The sequence below is a fragment of the Carassius carassius genome, chromosome 44 (assembly GCF_963082965.1).
Source record: "Carassius carassius chromosome 44, fCarCar2.1, whole genome shotgun sequence".
NCBI classification, from domain to species: Eukaryota; Metazoa; Chordata; class Actinopteri; order Cypriniformes; family Cyprinidae; genus Carassius; species Carassius carassius.
Genome location: NC_081798.1, coordinates 21,519,910 through 21,545,039, shown reverse-complemented (window position 1 = coordinate 21,545,039; position 25,130 = coordinate 21,519,910). Strand labels below are relative to the sequence as shown.

The window sequence follows — 25,130 nt, the reverse complement described above, 5'->3', positions numbered from 1 at the left end:
TGTTAGTGTACAAGCACAGTAAACTATTTCTACAAAAAATATCATTGCACTACTGTTTTTTCGCATATAATACATTGCTCAACAATACTTTTGCACACTCATCCAACTGTATTTATTACCACTGTTCCCACGTTCCTGCTGTTCATAATGTATATATAATCCTTCATTGCTCTGTTCATAATGTACATACAATCCCTACATTGCATTCATATTTATATTCTGTATATACTCTGATCAATATTGTATATAGCAACTCCACTGTACATTCTGTATATCATAGCTTTACTTACTCTGCACTTTTATGTATATAAAACACTATATTCTTGCACTTCTGGTTAGATGCTAACTGCATTTCATTAGCTCTGTACTTGTACTCTGCATAATGACAATAAAGTTGAATCTAATCTAATCTAATCTAAAATATATATTTATTTATTCCATTTATTTATTTATTTATTTTTTTGATCAAAGGACTGAACAGAAAATTAGAATAATGTAAAGGAAAATTGTTATTTTAATTTCAAATATATTACAGTTTGAAACGTTTGCAGAATTAACTCTACCTTTTCATATTACTATTAAACCTCCTATTAGACAAATGTCTAGATTTCAGTGTATGCTGCACAATATTTATTAAGCAGTAAGCCTGAATGCTATTCTGCACATAACCTTTGTCTCATCTTTGACTCTTATATCTCCTATAAAGGAGTTGACTTCAAAGAGGCGCAGGGAAAATTTCTGGGTTACGTCAGCAGGTGCAGAAAGACTTTCTGAAGACTGATAGTTTCAAACAGGACTTCAGAGAGACAGGTTCAAAACTTCATAAACTGCAGTTTTCTCCAGTAAATGAACTTGCGGTTCCCTGGTGCACTGCCCTCTAGCTAGAATGCTGCAAACTGTTCTCAGGCTGTTTATGAGGGTTCATATTGCAGTTTATGTATCAGCTTACAGAGCTTTTCACTTTGATGTGCATCACCAGCTTAAATAGCATAAACATGCCAAACCACTGAGCTAAAAGAGGGATGAAACACCGTCTCAGTTTTAAAATGGATTGCTACCCGTATCTTTACACAAACAAGCAAATACGCACTCATGTTTCAAATTGCCAATGTGCAAATAACAACACATTCGATTAGACAAAAAATTCACATTTATTTATTGTTAAACAAGTGTAGAACTTTACATCCTTTGTGGAGATGGGCTCCTTAACATGTTTATCAGAGATGGGTCTTTTAATTATGCTTATGAGGATGAACTACGTCGACCAGTGCTGTAAAATATTCACAAAAGTATCATTTTTAAAGAATAATTTAATAAATAAATATCCAACCCCAGCTGCAGTAATATGTCTATAAAGAAGAAGGTCCTCCTTCATGCTCAGCTGCGGCCTTCAGTCGCCACATTTTTCATGCTTTGCACAGATTTGCACAAAAATAAATTTGTGCAAGGCACGAGAGCATCAGAATCTCCTAAAATGAACTGATGTGGGGCGGCAAAACCATTTTCATGAACAGGACAGAGAAATTTCCATGTCTTCTGCAGCGGTCATCCAGCGATTGCATCATCGTAAACACGCTTCGAAACTTTTTACATAGTCATCTCGTTTTCAAAATCTCTTTATATTTAGGGTTGTTCTTGATTATTTTATAGGAATTTATTTTACACAATCAATACAACAAAATATATTGTTCTATGTTATATCATTACCCTCGACAGTTCCGTGTATGATTGAGAAAATATAAGGCCTGGGGTTTGTTTTCTAGTGGTCATATGGGAGTTTGCCGATGATTGTAAAGGGTGTTACAGGACTCCTTGAATTCAGTCAGGACAATCTCTGCATGTCCTGGAAATTTCATTTTTCTATATAATAAACAAAAAAGCAAAAGCAAAACTTGCATTCAAAAGAGAAATATGTGAACATATATGTACATCCTTTGAGAAACATATGCACTGGAACAAGAAAGACTTTTTTTTTTTTTTGGCTTAGTTTTATTTTGATTTATTTATTTATTTATTTTTTAAGTGAAACTGTATTTCTATAACCAGGCCCACACGGAATCTGCAACCACAGAACATTGAAAGGCCCTCAATTCTCAAAGTTTTACTGTACACTTCATCCGACCCTTGCTTGCTTGTAAATAATTGTGGCTAATTTGATTACATTCAGCTACCAAAAACAGGGTAACAATTAGAAATGGCAAACTATGTTTCAATACTAGTTTTCCAGTAAAAACGTTTATTTAAACAACATTATACTTGCTGAAGTATGTCTTAAGATTGTTTCTCACCCCATTGGCATTTTTTCCCTTTTAAGAATAAACCTTCTTAACCCTTGTGCTGTGCTGAAAATCCTTTACCTAATGTGGTGTTGCTGGTCATTTAAAATTTGTACATATCTTAAGATGTATTATCATCAAATCTTGGACTGAATATATTTGTCAACTTTTTGTTTTCTTGCATTTAGCACAGTTATTGTTGTTTCTGTTTTGGAACTGAATGAGTGTTGGCTGCAGTGATCTGCGCTTATGCTAGAGTTGCCAAATCCGCACTTTTCCTGCTGCGGGTTGTTTTTTTAGTCCGCAGGTTAAAGCGAAATCCCCTACCCCTCTGTAATGCGTTTTCGACTGTGTACGACCCCCGTGGAAACCCTGCTATTGAGCTTGTTTGGATGTGATAGGGCTAGTTTGGAGTAGCAGTTGGGTTGGTTTTATTATGAAGTCCTGGCAGCTCTGGCTTATGCACCTCAGTTTTTGAGTAAAAACAACATTATTTTAGCATCATTTTGGCAATGTATACCATTTTTGACCAGGAACACCAAGCGGTGGGAAAGGTAGGAAAAAGGTTGGAAGGTAAGACAAGGGAAAGTATTTATACCCTGTTTGAAGTCAGTAAAATTGAAGTAACAACAACAACAATTATATTAATAATAATACAATTTGCCAGTGGGGTAAGAAAAAATATAATTCAAGAAATCTTAATATCAGGTTTATGCATTTTTTTAAATACATTTTACCGAAAAACAAGGCATGATCCATTTCACCAACGTTATCCATTACATGGCAAATTTCCAGCTAAAAATCAGCACAGAAAGTGCAATAAAAAGTCTGCAGATTCCGTTTGGGCCTGCCTGTAACACATTGGACAGCAGCGGTACTTCTCCATTATGTGTGCAGTTATGTGGGAGGCTAAAAAAGGAAGACCACTCTGCCATCTGTGGATAGGCGGGGCTGTGTACATGGTGGGCGGTGCTTATAGTTAGTTTTAAAGGCTTGTGACCAGCTGCATTTGTCCCTCTCGTACATCCCCCTCGGGGACACAGGCGTCTTTAGAGATGGGGATGATGAGGCCCTCGCTACTGTCTCTGCTCATCTGATAATACGCGTTCAGCTGCTGGCCTGACCCCAGGTTGGGCATGCTTTTATAGTAAACGTCTTCGCTCGGACTGTGTTTGGATGGCGAGAGATCCTGGCCGATGTCTAGACTGCTCTCCGAGAATGGCGAGTCTCTGAGGTTTGGCATGCTGGTGTACACCGAGTCTCTGTTGGGGGAGGGCAGGGCGGTCTCGGCTGGAGCCGGGAACTGGCCGATGTAGCTGTGGGGATGCGAAGGCCCTCCGTCCGTGTCGGCCCTCGCTCTCTCCTGCGTGTGGTACAGGAGCGAGTGAGTTCGCTGGGGGATGAGTGGGGCTTCGAGCGTGCGGGGATGCGTGTGGTGAAGGCCCAGACCGTCCATCTCGCTGTCCCCACCCACCTGCACCAGGGATGACATCTCTGCGACCACAGGCTCCTCCCCCCTGCTGATCCCCACCCCCTTTTTGGTGCTGATCCGGGACTCGGCGGCCCTGAGGTTGTTGTGCACGAGCTCGGAGATGATCATCTTCTCGAAGGCCGTATCGTTAAGACTGAGCCCGCAATCCACCACCTGCACGCTGTCGCTGTAGTTATGAAGTGAGTAGCTGTTATTAAAGTTGCCATTGAGTGGTAGAGTCCCGAACGTGTTCGTATCTCTGCCGCTGGTCACCGAGTGTCCTGCAACAACACAAGAAGAAGAAAAACGTTAGGTTGGCCGCTCTCAGAGCATCCGAAAGATCAAAGCACAATGTTTAATGCTGTTTAGGAGTCTCAAATGCAACATTTTTCAGAACATGTAAAAATCGCAAATCTTTAGTCTGCGCGTGTAGAACTGTAAGGCTCTGTTAGGAAAAATGCTAACTATATTTTTGCCTAATGATAAGTAAAAATTTAACATTTGGTAAGCATACGAAAATTGTAAACTGTTTTATCGAACAGCTTCCTATATAAAGTCCATTGGATTAAATTATATTGCATACATTATGTATATATATATATATATATATATATATATATATATATATATATATATATATATATATATATATATATGAATTGCATATATACTTGCATAGGGCAACAGTTCCTATATAGCATATCTCAACAACAAAATGTAAACTATATTACCACCCAGCTCTAAACTCATAAATGCAACTAAGAGGTGAGATATTAATATGTTAAATACAACATCAAAAATTAACATCATGGGTTTCTGTAAAGCTGCTTTGAAACAATACGCAGTGAAAAGTGTTATAAAAATAAAATTGACTTTAAGTTGTGAATTTACTAAAGTAGTTTAACTACTTTCAGCATGAAATTATGCACAAATTAAGTTAAACCACGCCCTAAAACTGTGTAGTTGTATTTACGGATTTTAAAGAACTTGGATCCCAGTTCTACAGCTCCAGCAAAGTATGCCAGATTGCAGGAGTCTGTCACATCTAGGTGTATATGAACAGATTTGCATAATTCCCTTACTGAATCAGCAGGCGCAGGCACAATTCATTCTTTGTGAATTCTCCACAGTTTGAAGTTCAGAATTTTTTCCTCAATCAAACAATTTTGAACAATTCACAATTACCAATTTCAGAACATTGGTTTCAACTACATCCCAAACAACATTAAAATCATTCTGAAGGGTTTCAAACATCACAGACACAAATGAGAGAGCGGCACAGATGTGTATTCACAGATGAAAGAGCGGTGACAGTCAAAGAATTCATCAACATCAGCTTGTATTTGAAGCAGTTACGGCGGTGGGGGGAAGGGTTTGAAAGTAACGGAAAAAAGCCAAATTAGAAAAAAACACAAACAGCCATTTCTCACACTACAGAGAGCCAATGAAAGCGAAAGCATCCAACAGACAGGAGAGAGAAAACTCACTCTGAACAACTCACATCAAGTCTGTCTGTTCAGGCCAGCAGACCTGAGCGCTGCTGATGAACGAAAAGAACACAAAACAAAAAGGAAAATGATTTATTGTAAAACATGATGAGATATCACTAACAGAAAAAAGTTGGGGGAAAAAAACAAACCAAAATAAATTACAACGTTAGCGCAAGCAAAGAACTTTGCAAATTAAATTAACATCACAATTAAGGCCTTTTCCCTCCGTTAAATGTCACAGTTGGGTTTGTTTGCTGGACTGGACTCTATGTGGTAATTGGAGCTCATTTGCACGCCGGTGGATGAGTGGCCATCTGCATGAGCTACGATAATCTTTATCTGCATCTTACGAGAGCCCACCGGTGGGCGGCTCGGACACAGCCATTCTCAGAGCCTCTCCACAGAAATGACTAGACAAAGGAAGGAGATGGCAGATGGGAACAGAAGAGGGACAGTAATTTGATTAGAGGGAGTTTAAGAGAGATTTCTGCTGGATATTGAGACGGAAGGGCTAAAGAAACATGAGGGCTTTTCTTTGACGGAATCCCTCACCAAACTCTTAAAACAGACAGAGATATGAGTTAAACTGGAGGAGGGTAACACAGAATATACTGGGGACACTACACATACGCTATGACACTATGGAAGCCTGTTTCTACCATGGGGTAAAAAAAAAAAAAAGAAAAGAAAAAGTAATTGCCATTTTCTCATTAATCTGAGTTTTTTTTGTTTGTTTTTTTTATTTTTGCTAATTTGTGAAAGAATGTCAAAGCATTAGAGCTTAATCTCATGAAAATGCATATCTATAGCACATTGTTTATTATTAATTTGTTATGTGCTATTTATACACAGAAACTGACTCTGGCATGTACGTGTTTGACGTGGATATAATATGCAGTTTGTGCATATGAAACACACTTTGTTGACATGCATGTAATACGCATTTTGCCTTAAATGCAATTACACTAAAAAAAAAAAAAAAAAATATATATATATACATATATATATATAAATTGAATTTACTACATTTTTTTAAGGTAAGTGGTTGCAATCAATTTATTTTAGCTACATATAAATAAAAAAAAATTAGTTGACTAACTTTCAACATTTATATTTATTAAATAGAGCTAAAATAAATTCTTGGCAAACATTTACCTTCATTTTTTTTTTTAAGGGTATAATATGCCCCTACCCCACACCCTTAAACCTACCGATTGCATATCATATGCATGCTAAAGTCCGTTTCTGTGTATAAATAGTACGCCAAATAGAAACATAAAATCAATGGAAACGCCACTGAAATGCACATTCATGAGATCGGTTTAAAATATAAACTCAGAATTCTGACTTATTTTCTCAGAATTGTGAGATATAAACTTGCAATTGCAAGTTATAAAGACCCATTTTGAAGAAAAAAAGTAAGAATTCAAAAATTTGACATTTTTCAAACAATTGTGAGTTTAGATCTCATAATTTTGTCTTTATAATACGCAATTAAGAGGTATGAAGTCATAATTGTGAGAAAAATGCAATTCTGATTTCTTAACACCAGTTGCGAGTTTAGTTAAATCTGAGAAAAAAAAAAAAGTGAAATCAAAATGTGCAATTACCTTTATTTGTTTGTTAGTTTGTTGGAAACAAACTTCCATAATATCTGGATACTTTAAATAATTTACTTGCATTATTTAACAACATGTCAAAATATATCATTTTACGGAAAAAAAAGTTACAAAAAACAAAAACAAAAAAGTATTAAATAATAAGACATTAAATAATAAATTAAATTACAAAAACTATAATTTTAAGGTTTAAGTGGAACATGTCTATAGCTAATGTAGTGAACTACACCTGTCGATATTTTGCAAGGACACCTGTGTAAACTCGAGGGGTTCAGACATCATATATCCATGTTTTATGAAAACTAAATTCATAACTTGGCAAATATATATATATATATATATATATATATATATATATATATATATATATATATATATATATTTATATATATATATATAACAAACAAAGAAATATATGCTACAGTAAAGGTTTTTTCGTTTTTTGCCATGTTGTTAATTTTCATAAAACATCTGAATCTCACAGCCACAGTAGAAGCAAATTTTAACTATAAACTATATGCTTTTCATATTGAAGAGACTGGCTTCAAAATCTGTAGCCATTCAACTTTTAACAGAGAAGAAAGTATTTGGATAATTCCAACCCAATGTCCAAAGAAACTGTGTTTAACAAAGAGAGAAGGCGACTGCTTTCAGTACAATCTCCATTCAGAATGACGTGTGTACATTTACATTAAGAAATCTCAATTGTGTGTGCAATGTGCATGCATCGTGCCAAGTTGTAAAATGCAAAGGTGATGAAAGTATTGTTTCATTGAGAGCAACATTTCCTCGTTCTAATGATTTTTGAACCATGTGCTGACAGTATGTGGATGGTCTGTTGATGGCCAGAGATTTAAATAATGGTAAAACAATTACATTTGATGGGCAAATTTAAAACTGATTGCATACTTGTCTCTCTGTAGGTCACTGAGTGTGTGCAGGAAGGGGAAAGAGAAAACAAGACACAAACAGTTAACAGTGTCATGTCACTCACAAAAAAATATAAATAAATAATAGTAATAAAATGAAAAATAAAGTTGAATTACTTTTACCTCAACATAAATATTAAATTATAAATAAATAAATGTGTGCAATATTTTTTTAATACAAATAATTGTAAGCATCACAATGATTTCATAGTGGAAAAAAAAGCTTTACTCTGTGCTATAAAATCTCACACTGAGAACTACAGTTTTAGCCTAATGCATCCGCACAGAGGGGCTGATACTGTTACTGCCTAGTGCTCCGATAATACTCATAGCACTACACAGTACCACATGAGCAGAAGGGCAGACAGGAGTGTAGTGGGTTAGTAGGCACACCTGGAGAGTGAAAGACTGGCACCGTTGGTGTGTTACATACGATTGTTTCAGCCAATAAGGTGTTGTAGGGGTTATTAGTGCCTTGTGGTCTCAGAAGAGGGTTAGTAAGAAGATAATTGCCCGTCATTCCTGAAGCAACAAAAAACAAGAGGACAAATAAGATTATGACCTAATCTTATAGTAGTAATGAAATAACTGGATATATGAATTAATCTACCTGCATATGTGTGAAATTTCACTGGAATCTACTTGCTAATATTAAATCAAATCAAAGCCAAGAAATGCAAATAACTCATTTTAAATGTTAAGAACATTTGTCAGTGATATCCTACATACAAAATAAAAGAATGAATATTTGTCAATGGCAAAAAACAAAAACACTACCATACTGGGCACAGTTCTTACTATTTCTAAATCTCAGTTTAAAATAGTCAGTGCTATATATACATATATATATATATATATATATATATATATATATATATATATATATATATATATATATATATATATATATATATATATAAATTATAAACCTTTTTTTTTGGTCTATATTATTATGTCATGTGATATTAATATTGTAAACAAAACCAGTAACTGATGTTATTGTTTCTGAACAGAGACACTGAAGAACACAAAGACAAATAGCTTCTTTTTTTCTTTGCACCTTTGTGTTTTGTGCTCGAATGCATGCATTAAAAGCATGCTGTGTGTTTCAGAGCAAGCCAAAGCAAACGGCTCTAAATAATATAATCTTACCACAGGTCAGCTAGAGTTGAACATCATCTTCTCATCACATGCATTTCAACCCTGGCTAAATAATAAATGACAGTTTTTTTTTTCTAGATCCTTGAAATAGCTGACTGAGGGCATATTTCCTCCTGACTCACTACTGTAGCTGTGTAAAACGGACCCAAAAGGGGCTTGCCTGGCTTCCTGTGTCTTTAAATGGGCATTTATTGTTTGATTTTACATTAAAGTCAACATGAAATCAAAGTTGACCCTATTTACTTTCTCGATGAATTTTTTCTGCTGTTACTGTGAACGAATCATGAGTCCAAGTCATTCAAAAAAAAAAAAAAAAGTTTTTTTTTTTTGTTTTTTTTTTTTTGCATTATAATCTTTCATCAAAATGTAATAACCTGCTTTGCCTCTGAAACGACTTTTCTTCCGAAAAACTGTCATACAGAGACCACTTTTCACAATGAAATGAATTTGCTATCTGACAAATATGTCACATCATATTAGCAAAAAGGTTGCAAATGATGTTTCATGTTGACTTTAACTAAAATCACATGTGGGTGGTTTAAAATTGATACTTGTGCATGTTTACCAGTAATCATGCTTTTCATAAGCTTATAAGTTGTAAATGAAAAACCTTTTTATTTTTTAATAAATACATTTGAAATATACTTGAAACTTTTTTTAATTTGATTTCTAAAGCAGGCCTGATGAGCTTAAAATAAATGTTAGAATTATTGAAATGTTTAAAATAAATAATATTGTTGAAATATTTCATTCAAATGAAAATGGTGAGTTCGTTAGTGCAGAGCTTTTCAAATCATTGGCTATTAAGAGAATTGATAAAATATGAAGTCAATTAAATATTTGTAAACATTTAATTAAGCATGGATGACTGATTGAAGATCATCACTGTGTCCGAGTCTATTATTTTGGAGAAAAGTTTCCGTGAAAGCGAGCTGAAATGAGTTTGGATGTATGACTGACCTTGGTTGAGGGTTGATGTGCTGTTGATGTCTCCTGAGATGAAAGAAGACTCCGACTGTTTTCTGACTGTGTCGTTCCACATTCTTCTGATTCGACTCTGTTAGATGAACAAACAGCCATGAAACACTGATCACTATCTTTGGGAGGGAAAATTTGCATGTTAGATTTTTTATTTTATTTTTTTCTGATATGTACAGTGGATGCTTTTAGACACTTCAGTCGTACTTATCTGATGCAATGGCATTCATACATTTATAACACAAGCAACCGGCGTCTAGAAACAAATGATAGCTTTTATCAGAACGGACTTCACTTTTCTGAGCAACTGGTAATATATACCATAGCCATTATATTATATTATATTGTTAATGGGGATTTATGGACAGTTTTTTTTTTTATTTATTAATAAAAAAAAAATTTATGTGAAAATGTACAGTTAAATCTTTGAGGATCCTTTTATTCTCTTCTCTCTTGTGTTTTATTATTTTACATATTAGCATTTATTAATTATTTATTCTAGGTATTTTAGGTGATTTCAAACATAAAATGGATCGAAAGAGAATTAAATGAATTAGTTAAAAATGTAAACGTGTAGGCAGTAAATAATACCAAAAATTTCTCAAGCTTCTGTTTTACAGTGATGATTTTTCTGTAATTATTCAATGCATTTACATAGAATATTTGACACTTTTAGGAAAATAAATAAAATTATATTAAATACATGTAATGTTTCGTGCTTTCCATTTATGTGACTTAACATACTGATGATTCATCACCAACGTGTAGCCTGTGTATGCTAAAAGTTTCTCTGGGATATAAGTATTAAGTAAATGCACACTGGGGCAACTTTCCTCATACATAATCAATTTGATTCGTTTGGGACGCTTTTGTTGTTAAAAAACATAATACTCTCCACTCATTATTTTCACATTACAACTATAAATCAGTATGAAAAATATTTACCCCAGAGATTTTACAGCATTCAACATTAGATATCATAATGCGGTTTATCAAGTAAATATTATAGTATACCAGAGCCCAGAGATCTAAACATTGCACAGTATACACAGCTATTGCTATGATTCTCTATAATATAATGCAATCCATCATAAAGACGTGCAAATAAAATCTGTAAAGTCTGTCTGCAAAAAACAAGAAAAAAACATAGATAAAAGATCTGTGCCTGTGTGTGTGTACTGGAGCAGATGGAAGCACTCACAGAGTTTCATTTCATTCCAATATGAAATGTGTCTCATAACCGAGCGTCGCATTAAAAGCCGTCAAAATGAAAACAATGGAAATTGGGTCAGTGGTGTTTGTACCTGAGTACCAGAGGAATAGCGAGCGCTTGTCCGTGTTGTTGAGGTCTTTGTGGAGTTGTGTGAGCTCTCAGTCGTGATCCCGCTACAGCAGTACGTGTGTCGGAGGCATTTGCTGTACTCTCTCCGAACCTGCAGTTCAAAGACATTTTTTCCCCCCTTTTAAACGTGAACTTTTTAATGTGCGCTTCCCGTGTTGCCGCAGCTCGGGTGGAACAATATATTTCAGAAAGCACTTACTTTCTTCTGAAGCAGGCAGTGGAAGGTGAAGATAAACATGCCCTGGAAAGTGTTGAAGATGGTGAAGAGATACGCCAAGACAACGGACGACTCGCTGATAAAGAACAACCCAAATGACCAGGTGAGGCCCAAGAGACACAGCAGAGCAAAGCCGCCCATGACCCACGACCTTCCAAAGCAAATGAAACAGAAACAATGAGGCATGAGAGAGCGACATTTCCTTCAGCAAAAAGCTGAAATCATTACAGCATTACACTCTCAGCAAAACAATGCAAATCAAACACGGGTTCTGAAAAAAAGAAATCATTTGGACTGACATCTTAGGCACAAGTAGATGGGAAATGCAGTGGAACATATCATTGAGAGGTTAATCAATCCCATATGGAAGCGGGATTATCGTAAAGAAGGTTTAATCAGTTTTGAGGCAGTGGAGTGTGGAGATATTTTTGCATGCCACACTACTGGGTAAAGACGCATGATACTGGGCTGCATTCAGACGGAGGGGGAAGAGAAAGAATCATCTCTGATTGGTCCGTTTTAGTGGAGGAGGCGCTGACAACAGGTCTCGGCTGGCTAAAGAACCAAAGAGATAGAGCTTGCTTTCATCAGAGGAGAGATGAGAGATGAAACAAGGAACCAGCATATGAGGATTTGAAGGAAGAAGGAATAGGAGGGCTTTGGGTTCTAAAGGTTTTCTGAGGTCTGTAAATGAGGGGCGTAATGGATGGAGCTGAGGATGCATTGATATAAAAATTATATCCGCTGATCAATTTTTGTATTATTATTTTATTTATTTTTTATGTTAAATGGCTAACACTAAAATACTGCTGTCTAAAAAAATTATAAAAAATAAATAAAAACAGCTAAATATATAAGTAACACACTACGATTCATTTATAAATGAAAATAGCTAAATAATACCTATTTTCAAACTTGTAAATGCAACAGTGAATTTTGGCATTACATTGTAAAGTACAGTGTAAAAGATGGATTTGCATATGTGTATATATATATATATGCTTCCAATATGGACATGCCAATAATTATTTCATATAATGTTAAAATAAATTGTTTCAATAAATAAAATCCTGCAAATAATTTATAAAATAATACAATATAATAGCAACTATTAAATAGTTTTAAATGCTACAGTAAATTTTGACATACTATAATAATTAGTGCTGTCAAATGATTAATTGCATCCAACAGAAAAGTTTTTCTTTATGTAATACATGTGTGTGCACATTTATTATGTATATATAAATACACGTGCAATATCTATTTTGAAAATATTTACATGTATATATTTACTGTATATTTATATAATTTATATTATATATAAATATATTGAAATATATACGTGCACGTGAATGTATTTATATATACTGTATATAAATGCAGTAGACACATACATATATTATGTAAACAAAAACTTTTTTATTTTGGAATGCGATTAATCGTTTGACAGCACTAATTATAATGCTTTAAATAAAAAGCATTTTGAGATCTGCTGGAGATTATGTACAACTGTTTAACAGTGCCGATAAATCATTTGTGTTTAAAGATTTACTTTCATTCAGGGATATGAGAGTAAAGGTAATCTAAATGATTAGCATTTAATAAAATATTTGTGGAAATCAGCATACGCAGTTAAATGTGCAATACTGGCCAACATATACAGTACAATATGGACTGTAAGTAAGTAAATAAATAAATATCCACTGATATACTGTATCATATACCCATGCACAGTATGTTGTAATTGAGGGCATGGTAGCTTGTGTGAGAAAATGAAGAGAAATAACTCTTTGGCATCTGAGGGTTATAAAAGTAGGAATATATTAAGGGGTTTGTCATATGAAGAGTAAGGAGGTCTGAGAGTTCGAGGGTAGGGAAAACGTGAAGGGTGAGGTTACGGAGGGTGGAAAGAGTTATGGGTTTGTAGGATTTAAGGATATTAGGGTATGATGTTAAAACGAACAGCAATGGTCCAGGCGGAATATAATTTAAGAAACCAGTTAAGCCACAGACAGACAGACAGACAGACAAAGTGCATGAGCAGCACAGAAAGACGGCGCGTCTGGAAGAGCCCAGCAAACAGACAATAAGATGACAAGGGGAGCAACCATGAGGCTGTGGCACAGATGTCTAGCTAACGCTCTTACTTGATAAATGGTTTATTATCTTCATAGCTAGAGAGCATGGCCAGCAGAAGAGAGAGACAACATTGGATCAGGCAAATCAGTTGGATTAGCATTGAAGTCCAAATGTAAGAATTCTGAAGTTAAAAAAATCAAATAAAGCTGGACAGAAAAAAGGTCGATTTTGTCCTCAGCTGTGACAAGACAAAAGTTTCCTGAATAAATGTTCTTAAAGACAACATGAAACATATATTTTCTGTTTTTCAATGTGTATAGCTCTAAAATATCTTCTGTAATATCTATAAATAAATATAAAAAATATTCAGCAACATAGTTATATAACACCAATATATGTCATTTTATATAGTCATTATACTAATATATATATATATATATATATGAAAATGAAAGTAAATAGGACGTATTTCAAGTTGTCTTTAACACAGTTGATGATTACATGACAAGACTTTTCATAAAACTTTACTGCCACTGTAAACTTTACATTTTTTTCTTCTTTTTTTTTTTTTTTAAAAGAGACGGCCAGTACATTTAATTTTCCCATGCTGCTTTGCCTTATGCCCGTTTCTAAAGAGCCTAAAGATGGTTCTCTCAGGCCAAATGTGCCAGTACTTTGCACTATTATGCAATATATGCCGTTTTACACTATTTAATGCGGCAGTAATGTTTTATGAGCGACGTAAGTTACGGTGTGCGGTGAATCTTACCCAGGCAAATCAGAATTATAATAGCCATCACAGACGCGATAATTACTGGTTTGGGTAAGAGAACAGAGAGAGGACAGAGAAAGAGAAAGAAAGGAGAGAGAAAAAACAAGGGGAAATGGGAAACAGAGAAATGAACCGAAATGCTGCAGGTTAGCTTGCTGAACATGCAACATGCTGCCATGAGCCTAGAGTTTAGAGGATTGATTCCTCTTGCCCTGTGGTGATGGGTGGAGAGAAATTTAGACAACATACGGCCGACACAATGCCTGTGAGCAACATATTCTTCAAGCGTGTTATTCATGTCTATATCATTGTTAAATCTAATAAAATATGCATATTTCCCCAATGGCTGTGTGTTAAGTTTAAAAGATCACATTAAATGCAATCTGTGTCATATATCAAATCCAAAACATATAAAGGCTCTTTCCATGAACAGGGTCCAAGAGTTGTGACCAAAAATTTGGAACTTGGCTAATTTGTCATTTGTGAACATTTAAACATGAACTAACAATAAACAACATCTACAGTATTTATTAAACTTAGTAAATGTGAAATTAAAAATTATATGTTACCAAATCCACTGCACTGTGAACTAACATGAACAAACGATGAACATTTATATTTTGTAATAACTAACAATAACATTGTTTAAATTGTTTTAATGATTCATTAATTTATGTTAGATAATGCATGCAATGAGATCTTAGTTTAAAGTGTAAAATCATATAAATGCAATCAACACTGCAATCAACATATAATGCAATTGTCTTCCATTCATGCAGTAGAAAAGGCACAAATAATGTCACTTCATGCCTGAGAAAATGTCAAAGAACCTGACATTTTTGTAATATAAGGAAATCTTGAGACATAGGGCACATGTGCAATATATGAAAACATTTTAATTATTACTACTAATATTATTTATTGATTCATTATTCAAAATCTAACAAAAATATTAATAGTGTAAATGGGATTAAGACAATTTAATGTATTTCAGTGTGTAATGTATTTGAATGCATTGCAGGCTTATTCATGGAAAGTGCCATAATCACTGAAAACACATTGGAAAAAAGACTAAAAACAACAAAAACAAATCGCAATTTCAAAACATAAACAAAAAATGTCATACACTATCAAATATAACCAGTAAGACATGCATTGCCATGCCAGCAGAAGAAGAAGAAAAAAAAAAAAAGATTTATATGGTCAACCAGGACATTTTTTTGTTTTTGTACTTTTCTGATACAGAAAGAGATCCCCCTTTCCGTAACAGGAAACACATGGAAGTGCTTTGACTGTGCTGTCTTTACACACACACACACACATCTGAATTCACTCTCCAGGCAGACTCTGAATACGGGGAGTTGTTCCAGAAAAGAGTTTTGTGGTCACTGTAAAGGAGGAACGACGCTGAGCCTGTCTCAATCATTCCGTGCCTCTCTGGCCATCGCTCCCATTAATAAACGACGTGCACCTGAAGAGAATAACATCTGTCTGGAGTCCATCTGAATCCCTTCAGTCGACACACTCAAATTCATCCAAGCAAATAACAACAGTTTTGTAGATGCTACATACAATGTAACCAAGAAGCAGTGTCTGTTCCTGTTCTAAATGTTAGATTAGGAATGCTGATTCTTCTGAGTGTGTGGCGGCACACTTCCACTCCACATGAGTTGGGGGAAAATAATGTGACTTACTTGATGTGCTCCAGCCGGCTGGAATCAGGTTTCAGCGATGTAGAGTGTTTCATCATTTTGTACATCGTGATGAGCAGGAAGATGAGATTGAGCTGTGTGCGAAAGCAAAAGACCTTTATTAATAAACAAAAACGAAACTTAAAAGATTAGATAAGTGAAGTTTTATTGGGAGCATTAATTGAAAACAGCCATCCAAGCATCCCTTCAGCCAGTGCCTAATACAATAACCATCTGGCATACTGCGAGACAAAGCCAAGAAGACTGGCGCCAAATACAGTGTCACTATATATCAATACAAGAATACAAAAAAAAGCAATAAAACCGTTTAACTGCAGAATGAAAACACAAATAGTTCAGAGACCACACACGGAGAAATGGATATTTGAGATTTCCTCAGGGAAGGAAAAAAAAAAAGGATAACTTTAAGGAATATTCCTGGTTATTTCATATACAAACATCGCATTTGTGGCAAAACCTCAGAGGGTAAGCATCCCTTAGTCTGTGAAAATGAACAGAAAATTTATATTTACAGTGTTCCAAATTAGCAGACAATCATTCAGCGCTGCAAATAAACATTTAAAATACACTACCACCAAACTATCACACTAAGTAAACCATAATCTTACACATGGGACTCGTGTGTTTATTATTTTGACTGATTGTATGGCACATTTACTGTAAATATATTTTTGAAAAAGTCCAATAAAAAAATAAATAGTCCAATTTAATTCACAGTCCAGTTTATTTTCTGTGGCTGTCAACCGAATCCCACAGATATTATCCATAAATATTAGGTTATTTAATAAAATGTATTAAACTGTTACTTTAAAACCCCAGATACTCAACGAGTTAATACATGAATTTTCCATTTATTGACACAAATGCAAAATGTAGCAAACTGGAATTATTATTATTATTATTTATTTATGTGCTAGTAAATATGATAGCAGCATAAATGTTAATTAACAATTGCCCTTTTTACGGTAAGTGTTCTTGCTTTAAACACATTCCTGTTCATTCTTACAAACTTATTTTTTATTTAAACTCAAATTAATTTTCTTAGGTAATCATGTTACAGAAGCTGCCTTTAGATATTAAGTTAGTAAACACAATTTATTACTTAAGTGATTTCTGCTCAGTGAAAAAAAGAAAAGAAAAGAAAAAGTAACAGTGTCCAGGATTTTTTATCTACAAAACCAAAATATTCTGTGCTTTTAAATTTTGTCCATTAATTTACAATATAAGCAATCGACTACTGCACACCTGTTTCATTTGCCATTTTAAAACCTTCATGGACATCGAAGACACACACACACACACACAGCGAGAAGGACCTTGTGACAACCTAAAGTAATGCATTGGTCATAGTTTATCACGTACTGTGTAAAATGACTTCTCAATAGCTGCAAATATGTGGGACAACTACGTGGTGACGGAACATTTTCTGCTCTAATCCATTTTCTGGAGCACAGACAGACGAGAGGACGTAACAGTCTATCATTTGCGGCCGCTCTCATAAGTGGCGGTGTCACCAGCTCAAACAAGCTCTTCAGTTCAGCTACTTGTTCGGGTGCACAAGCTCATCATTCTGCCATCAAAACAGCGATGGCGATCAATAATGTGCTGCTCATGCAATCAAGTGCCACGGTTTCTCAGAGACATCACGGCGAGAGAGAGAAAGAGAGGGGAGGGGGTGGCGGGGTTATGACTGGTTTTCACGGCCCCTGTACCCGAATTTATGAGCACAGAGCTATAAAAGGCCTCACACGCCGCCAGAGCACTGACAGTGATCTGATGAGACGAGAGGAAGTAAGGACGCTCAGCAGAGGGAGTGGTAACCTAGCAGAGCAGCCACTACACTCCTAAAGCTCCTTGTTCCTGCCCGTCCCATGGGCTTCCACCGCTTCGAAAAGAGCTTTTCCTGAACAACCCCCCCCCCCCCCATCCCTGAATCATCACCGCTAGCCAAGCAGAAGACCCTCAACTCCACTCTGGGACACTGGAGAAAGCTGTATGCGTGGGTTTCGCATTTGTGTGTGTGTGCGTCTTGAACTCTGATTGAACCAGATTAAATATTTAAGGTGCAGATGGAACTGTCTGCATGATGCAAACGTGTCACAGTCCAAGCGTGTTTTAACGTCACTCACACACACTAATGGTTCCCGACCACTCATTAGCTCAGTGTCCTGGCTTTCATGGATCTTATATGCCTGATGCCCCAGAGCTGAGTAACATCTTTTCCACCAAAACCGGTGGTAGCTGTCCTGCCTGAGCCAGTTTTGGCTGGTTAATGTGCGAACTTTTTTTCAAATGTTATGAGATTTTACCTTAGTTGGCGCTTTTGATCACAAGCTGCTTTTGATGCAATGGCCGTAAAAAATAAATAAATAAATGAGCATTTTCCTCCTTGCGTAATGTTTTGTTCAAAATGCTTTTACCCCAGCACATGATTTGTCAAGTAATATATTTTGACTCTTGTATCAAATCACCAGCTCCTTAGCTTTTCTAATGTAGTAAACTTGCTTGTTAGCTCACTTTGTACAACTGACCCTTCACAAAGACCTGCCCCCTTAGTTACTGTTGCTATGTCCGACCACAAAAAGCCATGGCACTCTCAAGTTCAAAAACGTGCCACACATCATGTTCAAAAATACATCAAGAAAACTGACAACATGCCGACAGACAAGTAGCAGGTAGCACCGAGCAGGTCACTTTAGTTATGAAACAAAGTATCCACTTTCAAATGTTGTGATTTTTAACCATTTCACAAAATACTGTTTTGTGGCTCTGTAATGGGTCATGACAGATCGCTGAATTGCCTCAGTTCAAGCGGCACATGAACCGATAATCTCTTTTTCTTTATAGCATGAAATAAACATGAGTGAACATCAGAAGGTATCTTGTTTCAACCATTTTTCAAGTTCAAGTCCACCATTCTTAATCTACTCTCTGGTCTGTTTTGTTTGTCGGACAACACTGGCAGATCCGGTGTTACGATTGGTCAGATTGCCTGTCAATCAAACTCCCTGAAGGGTCAATTTGTTGTGAAGGCCGAGCCCAAGTGGATGAAAAGTGAAACGCGAGTCACGATAAAAGAACTGATTAAATTATCTAAAATAGATTTTTTTATCTCACATTTGCTTGTGTTAACACTATTGGTTAGGTTTAGTGAAGGTGGTATGCTATTTTCAAAGATTTTCAAGATTTTATTGGACATTACATTTCTGAAATGCCACATTTTGTACAAAAATCTAATAAAATTAATTAAAATAAAATGTTGCCAGATTCACACTCATTTGTTTTACAGTAAATAAAAGCTAAACACATATTTAGCGCCACTCATCGGAAGTTTACGTTTCAATGTGATATGAAAAGCAGCCTAATATTTGGCAGAAATGCTGACACATATACGTATTTCCAGTGAACTTGGGTTGAATGTATTATTCCTGGTCAAAATAGACATGTTGTTTGAGACCAGATGGCTTTCACAGCAAATGTCAAACCAATGTTTATGGCTCAGAATTGACTTTTCGGTTGTGGAAAGTGGTGGAAAATGCCAGCATATAAGACACTGGCTTAGGGACCCTATTGGTGGAAAAAGGAACTAGATTAGCTGTGAAATTCATGGAGCGCTACATCGCTGCAGCATCGGGCATGAGGACGCTGAAAATAGATGTAGAATAATGAGAACCACAATGGGCTTCAACTAATTGAGCAGGATCACACCATTCTTTCCCTCTGCACGGCGAAATGGGTGAAACTCTGAATAATGAGACTCGCTCTGGCTCTCTCATTGACAAGGACAAAACCAATCTGCTGAGAATCAGGGGTCAGAGGTTGGGGGAAACCTTGGTCTCGCGTTCCCCCGAGAGCCTCTGGTCTTTGTGCTTTATCTAGCATTGTCAAGCAGCCTGAGGACTACGAGTCCTGCTTGCTGTCCGAGCAGAGCACGCAACAATAAATCAGCTTCATAAAGGGTCACAGTCTTCCTGCCGCTGATGACTGGAACACGTATTCTGATTATCAGCAACACTGCAGACACATACATCACGCCTCATCCAGCGCTGCAGCGGCTAAACAATGTTTGCAGTATCTCGCGGCCTGCCAGCCTCTTTAAAATCAGTCTGACTTGTCGAGAAGAGTGATAAGTTATACTCCATTTATAACTATTCAACAGCTTTTTTATAATCCTTTACAAATATTACGCATTCTGATATTATGACCTGAGAACATACTTAAAATATCTAACTAGTCAAGGTTAGTTGATAGTAAAATTTTTGATAAAATGATAATTAAAAAGCACACGATCTGTTGTCAAGTAAATTTAGTTGTAAATGTTACAGTCGACTGCTAAATTGCAGTGTTTACATAAAAGAGTCTGAAATTTAGATTTTTGATACATCTCTTCCATGACTTCTTTTATATATGCTCTATGGTTATGTGACGGATTCCATTTAGTAGACATGTTTATTTATTTATTTTCTTGTATTATTTAAGTAACGCTGGATCATTTGATTATTAAAAGCACATGTGGATGTTTCAGGCCACTTCTCTAATTACCTTCAATTTTTTATTGTGCCACAAACCAGCGTTTGAACCATCTGTGTGTCTCTAAATCTGTTTTCAACTAAAACAGCTAAACAGAGCTTGGCAGGAAGATCACCTGGTCTGTTTACATAACCATAAAGGATATAATAAAGTCAACCCTCCACAAACATCTCTACTTGTCCTTCCATTTTCAGGAAGACGATTTGATTTTTTATTATTTTTTTTCATCCAGAGATTAGAGGGCAAACAAACAGCCAGGCAGATGTGAATACCACCTGCTAGTCTTTCCAGCATATTTGTCTCTATCAGGCCTTCTTCCTCTTAACCTCCCCAATCTAGTCCGAGGCTCTAATCTCTTTTTCGCAAATAACAGCATGCTTAAACTGCAGCTATGTCAATCCAGTATGCCTTATGACCGGCATCTCACGGCAAACAAACTCTGTAGTGTCATCAGCTACCTTCTTAAAAGGACTGAACCATGACAATATATGTTTTTGATTTGTATTATTTGACATTGCCGTTTCTTCTATCCGCATCCCAAGGGGCTGTCTCGACCCTGTAGCTTGAAAGCGCCCTGCTGAGTATCATTTGAGGATAATGTTGTGCTCTAATGCCACGTTGAAAAAGCCGCATCGTATCAAAACGATCCACGAGAAAGAAAAAAAAGCCTTAAGAGCAGCATTTCCGAACCTCTCCGCAGGCTGCATTGACTGGGTCTGCCGAGACTGAACCGATCTAAGCAGAAATCGATGGGCTGCAATCTGTTGAATAAGGCTGAAGAAACAAAGGCAGCTCAATGTTTTTGCACGGGAGGATTTTGTCAGTTACTCTTTAAACTCTGAGGCACAGTCTCGCCCTGCACAGAAACATTCTCCTTCTTGTTCTTTCAGCACTCAATCACACATGCTCATGCACATGCCATTTACAATTTTAAGCCATATGAAGGTCAGTAGATACTGAACGCACCATAATAATGAAGGTGACGGGTCCGATAAAACTCCAGATGAAGTGATTGTCCATCCTGAGCCAACATCTGCAAAGACAACATATTCACAATAAAAGAAATGCAACATGGCAGCTTATAGAAAACATGTCTAAGCCATTCCATTACTTTAGACAAAAAACAAGAGTTTTACAGAAACATGTCTTTAACAAATGGTGGTTGCACACACTTTCTAGATAAAACATTGGCCCACCGGTTGAAAACTGGAGGGCTGATCAACTATCGAGTGAGAATCTCTTTTAATTGCTTTCAAATGGTTGTGTTAGAAGTGAATGACATGAGTACTATTTATTGGTATCACTTGATACCACTTAATTTCATATGATTTAAAATGATATATCGCCCCAAAATATTCTCACCCTCATGTTGTTCCAAACCTGCATGAATTTCTTTCACAAAAGACAATATTTTGAAGAATATGGGTAACCAAGCAGTCACTGCCATTTGCTTCCATAGTACTGTATGTAAAAATTGTTTTCAAAATATCGCTTTTGTGTTCAACAGAAGAAAGAAATTCATACAAATTTGGAAAAACATGAGGGTAGGTAAATCATGATAAAAATGCGTTTAAACTATCCTTTGAGCTAAACACTTAAAATCACAGTGAACACTACATTCACCGCAGGTTCACTGCATCCCACACACCAATATTTAAAAAAATTCATAATAGACGAATCTCTGTCTGGTCATCTGAGATGTCGGTATGGAGATAAAAGTTAGTATCGTGATATTTCGGTAGTATTACAACACACCTTGAGTGTATATAAGCACAATTTGTTATTTGCTTTTGGCATCTGATAAAGCGTTTGCACCTGGAAAGTCAGTCTTAACAAGTAGATACTTGCATTATGGCGTGAACTACGTTCTGACAAATATTGGAATGCAATTACATATGGATTTGAGTAGTATTTGTTTGAATTCTGCATATTTAAGTATGAACAATTGTGTTAGAGATGCTTGCCTTTGCAAACAGCACCAATAAACATACACACTAAGGACGGTATCTGTTACTGAGCAGGCTCATGTGGGTTACATTACAGTGTTTTATATAGCTTGATTCTGCATTCGTTTATTAAACTCTGCTCAAAGACAATAATTTCCTGTAACAGATCAAGTTTCTCTAGAGTGCGACTTCCAGTGGGAAACACTGATCATATAAATTGTCAATGTTCTTCAGTGTTCTAAGAAACCGTAGAAACATCAGAGACAAATGCAGTGCTACAAGCATCGCTTTCATACCAATATAAACACATCTGAAGCAAAGCTATGTGCTTCGTATTAAGAGACAGTGATGTGGCAGACAGGGTCGACACACTACCACCTGTTTATGTGCTATAAGGAGCAACCCAAGAGCCCATGCAGGGCTGAAGCACTGCCATTAATCTGCGTAAAAGCCTCTTTCTCATGCGGCCCTCATCTCCGTTAGAGAGCATTTACAAACAACAGGTCACAAGAGACTCTTTGAACAAAAGACACTAACGCATGCAGCCCTGCCTGGAAACCGCATTTTGTACTGTAAGGCATCCTCTGAAGACTTTTTGTGTGTGTGTGTGTGTGTGTGGTACCTATGGAACCATCAGTTTGTGGTATGCTTCCGCAGACAGCATTGCATTTAAAAAAAGAAGAAGAAGAAGAAAAAATGCTTGCTTACGCTTTCTTTGTCCCGTAGCTTCTGTAGTCTACAGCAGCGGAAACGCCCACGACCACAGCGGGGAGGAGGTATCCCGTCATGTAGAAATACTTCCTGCGTGAATATTCGCTCTCGAAGACCTCCACCAGCATCAGATAGAGCTGAACTCCTTCCAAACACATCCATGCGAAAGATGCCAGAAAAAAGTAATGCAGGATTCCTGCAATTATGGAGCAGGCCATCTGTGGGACAGACACATGGGTCAAAGCTGTAGTTTAAAATGTACATTTTTATTTTTGTATATTTAATTTAATTTAATTTATTTTATTTTAACTTTTGATTTTAATGTTTATTATCTTGTATTAACCTTTAGAACATTCTCAACAAAGTTTTGATATAATGGCTCTTTAAGCTTTGTAATTAAATTTGATTTCTTTTAGCAATTTAAAGATTTTTATTTCTTTATTACTAACCAAGGACAATTAAAAACATTTTGACATTGACATTATCTAGCCTGACTTCAATTCAAATTTTTAAAATGTTTAGTTTAAAAGTTTAAAATATATTCAATGAAATGCATTTATACACACACACACACACACACACACACACACACACACATATATATATATATATATATATATATATATATATATATATATATATATATACACACACACACACACACACACACACACACACACACACAAAATCCAAATTGCTGACTATCACTGGTTGAATACACGTCCCTAGACATTCCCATAAGACTAGCTGAAAACATCCCATCCGTTCAAATAACGTACCAAGTCCAAAAAACAAACAAACAAACAAACGACTTTTATTACTGTTATAACATCTTTTCAACAAAAGTTTTGATTTAATGACTTAAAAAAATGTCAGGTATTACAGCTATGCGGTAGATAGCCAAGTGTACGTGGACCTCCTTCTAATTAATGGCTTTGGCTGGGCCTCTTAATTCCAGTGAAGACAAATCTTAATGCTTCGGCATAAAACGACAGTATAGAGAATTGTGTGCTTCCAACTTTTCTGGCAACAGTTTGGTAGAGGGCCTTTTCTGTTTCAGCATGATAACGCCTCTTGTCTACAAAAAGAGGTCTGTAAAGAAATGGTTTACTGGTGTGGAAGAACTTGACTGGCCCACACAAAGCCCAGACATGAACCCCACTGAACACATTTGGAATGAACTGGAACAACGAGCCCCATCTCTGATGCCATTGTGTTTAAATGGGAGAAAATCCCCACAGCCACGATCCAGTGAAAAGGACAGAGCCTTTCCGGGACTTTTTTTCATATTAGAAGTAGTAAAAGAATGAAAGATATTTTCAGTAATATAATGATTTAAAAAAAGTATAAATGTATATAATATATATATATATATATATATGTATATATATATATATATATATATATATATATATATATATATATATATATATATATATATAATGCAATTTCTTCAAATAGATTCTGGACAAAAAGTGTCAAGTTATTGACTCGCAAGACTCAAGTAAGCCTGAAAACTATAATCATGTGTCAAAATGCTGCGCTGGAACTCCCTTCAGAAATTTGTCTTGGATGTTGTGGACATGTCTCTAGATATTTCCAGGAGACTCGCTGAAAACATCACATGCATTCAAGGTAATGTTACCCTGGGCTCCGTCATGTCGATTCCGATGAGGAAGATGAGCTCAGCGATGAAAAGGTTTATGCACAGGTTCTTGTGGATTGTGTTCCTGTCACTCTGCAGCCCACGGAAGAAACAGAATGTGAAGATGCTCATGGCCAGACAGATGAGGGATACCACGATACCCACACGACTGATGACGCTTAACAACAGCTCCTGGACTTTATCTGCACCCTAAGAAACAAACAAATAGTGATGGAGGGGAAAAATGTAGAA

General features: G+C 36.0%; 1 protein-coding gene across 26 annotated transcripts in view; it reads right to left on the bottom strand.

Annotated features, from left to right (window-relative positions):
• Positions 1-1,966: 1,966 nt before the first annotated feature.
• Positions 1,967-25,130, bottom strand: part of LOC132126641 (adhesion G protein-coupled receptor L2-like) — a 97,246-nt gene continuing 74,082 nt past the window's right edge. For 2 of the 26 annotated variants that reach the window (XM_059538019.1, XM_059538021.1), the window contains 12 exons: positions 24,879-25,088; positions 23,231-23,451; positions 21,543-21,609; positions 16,029-16,120; positions 14,332-14,376; positions 13,631-13,657; positions 11,466-11,634; positions 11,229-11,357; positions 9,907-10,003; positions 8,179-8,307; positions 7,766-7,783; positions 1,967-4,028 (listed from right to left, as the gene is read on the bottom strand). In XM_059538019.1, coding sequence (XP_059394002.1) covers positions 3,262-4,028; positions 7,766-7,783; positions 8,179-8,307; positions 9,907-10,003; positions 11,229-11,357; positions 11,466-11,634; positions 13,631-13,657; positions 14,332-14,376; positions 16,029-16,120; positions 21,543-21,609; positions 23,231-23,451; positions 24,879-25,088 — 1,971 coding nt within the window. In that variant the 3' untranslated portion in view covers positions 1,967-3,261. Of the gene's footprint in view, positions 4,029-5,234; positions 5,288-7,765; positions 7,784-8,178; positions 8,308-8,937; positions 8,993-9,906; positions 10,004-11,228; positions 11,358-11,465; positions 11,635-13,630; positions 13,658-14,331; positions 14,377-16,028; positions 16,121-21,542; positions 21,610-23,230; positions 23,452-24,878; positions 25,089-25,130 lie in introns of all 26 variants that reach the window. The other 24 variants (XM_059538020.1, XM_059538044.1, XM_059538028.1 and 21 more) reach the window with 18 other exon arrangements.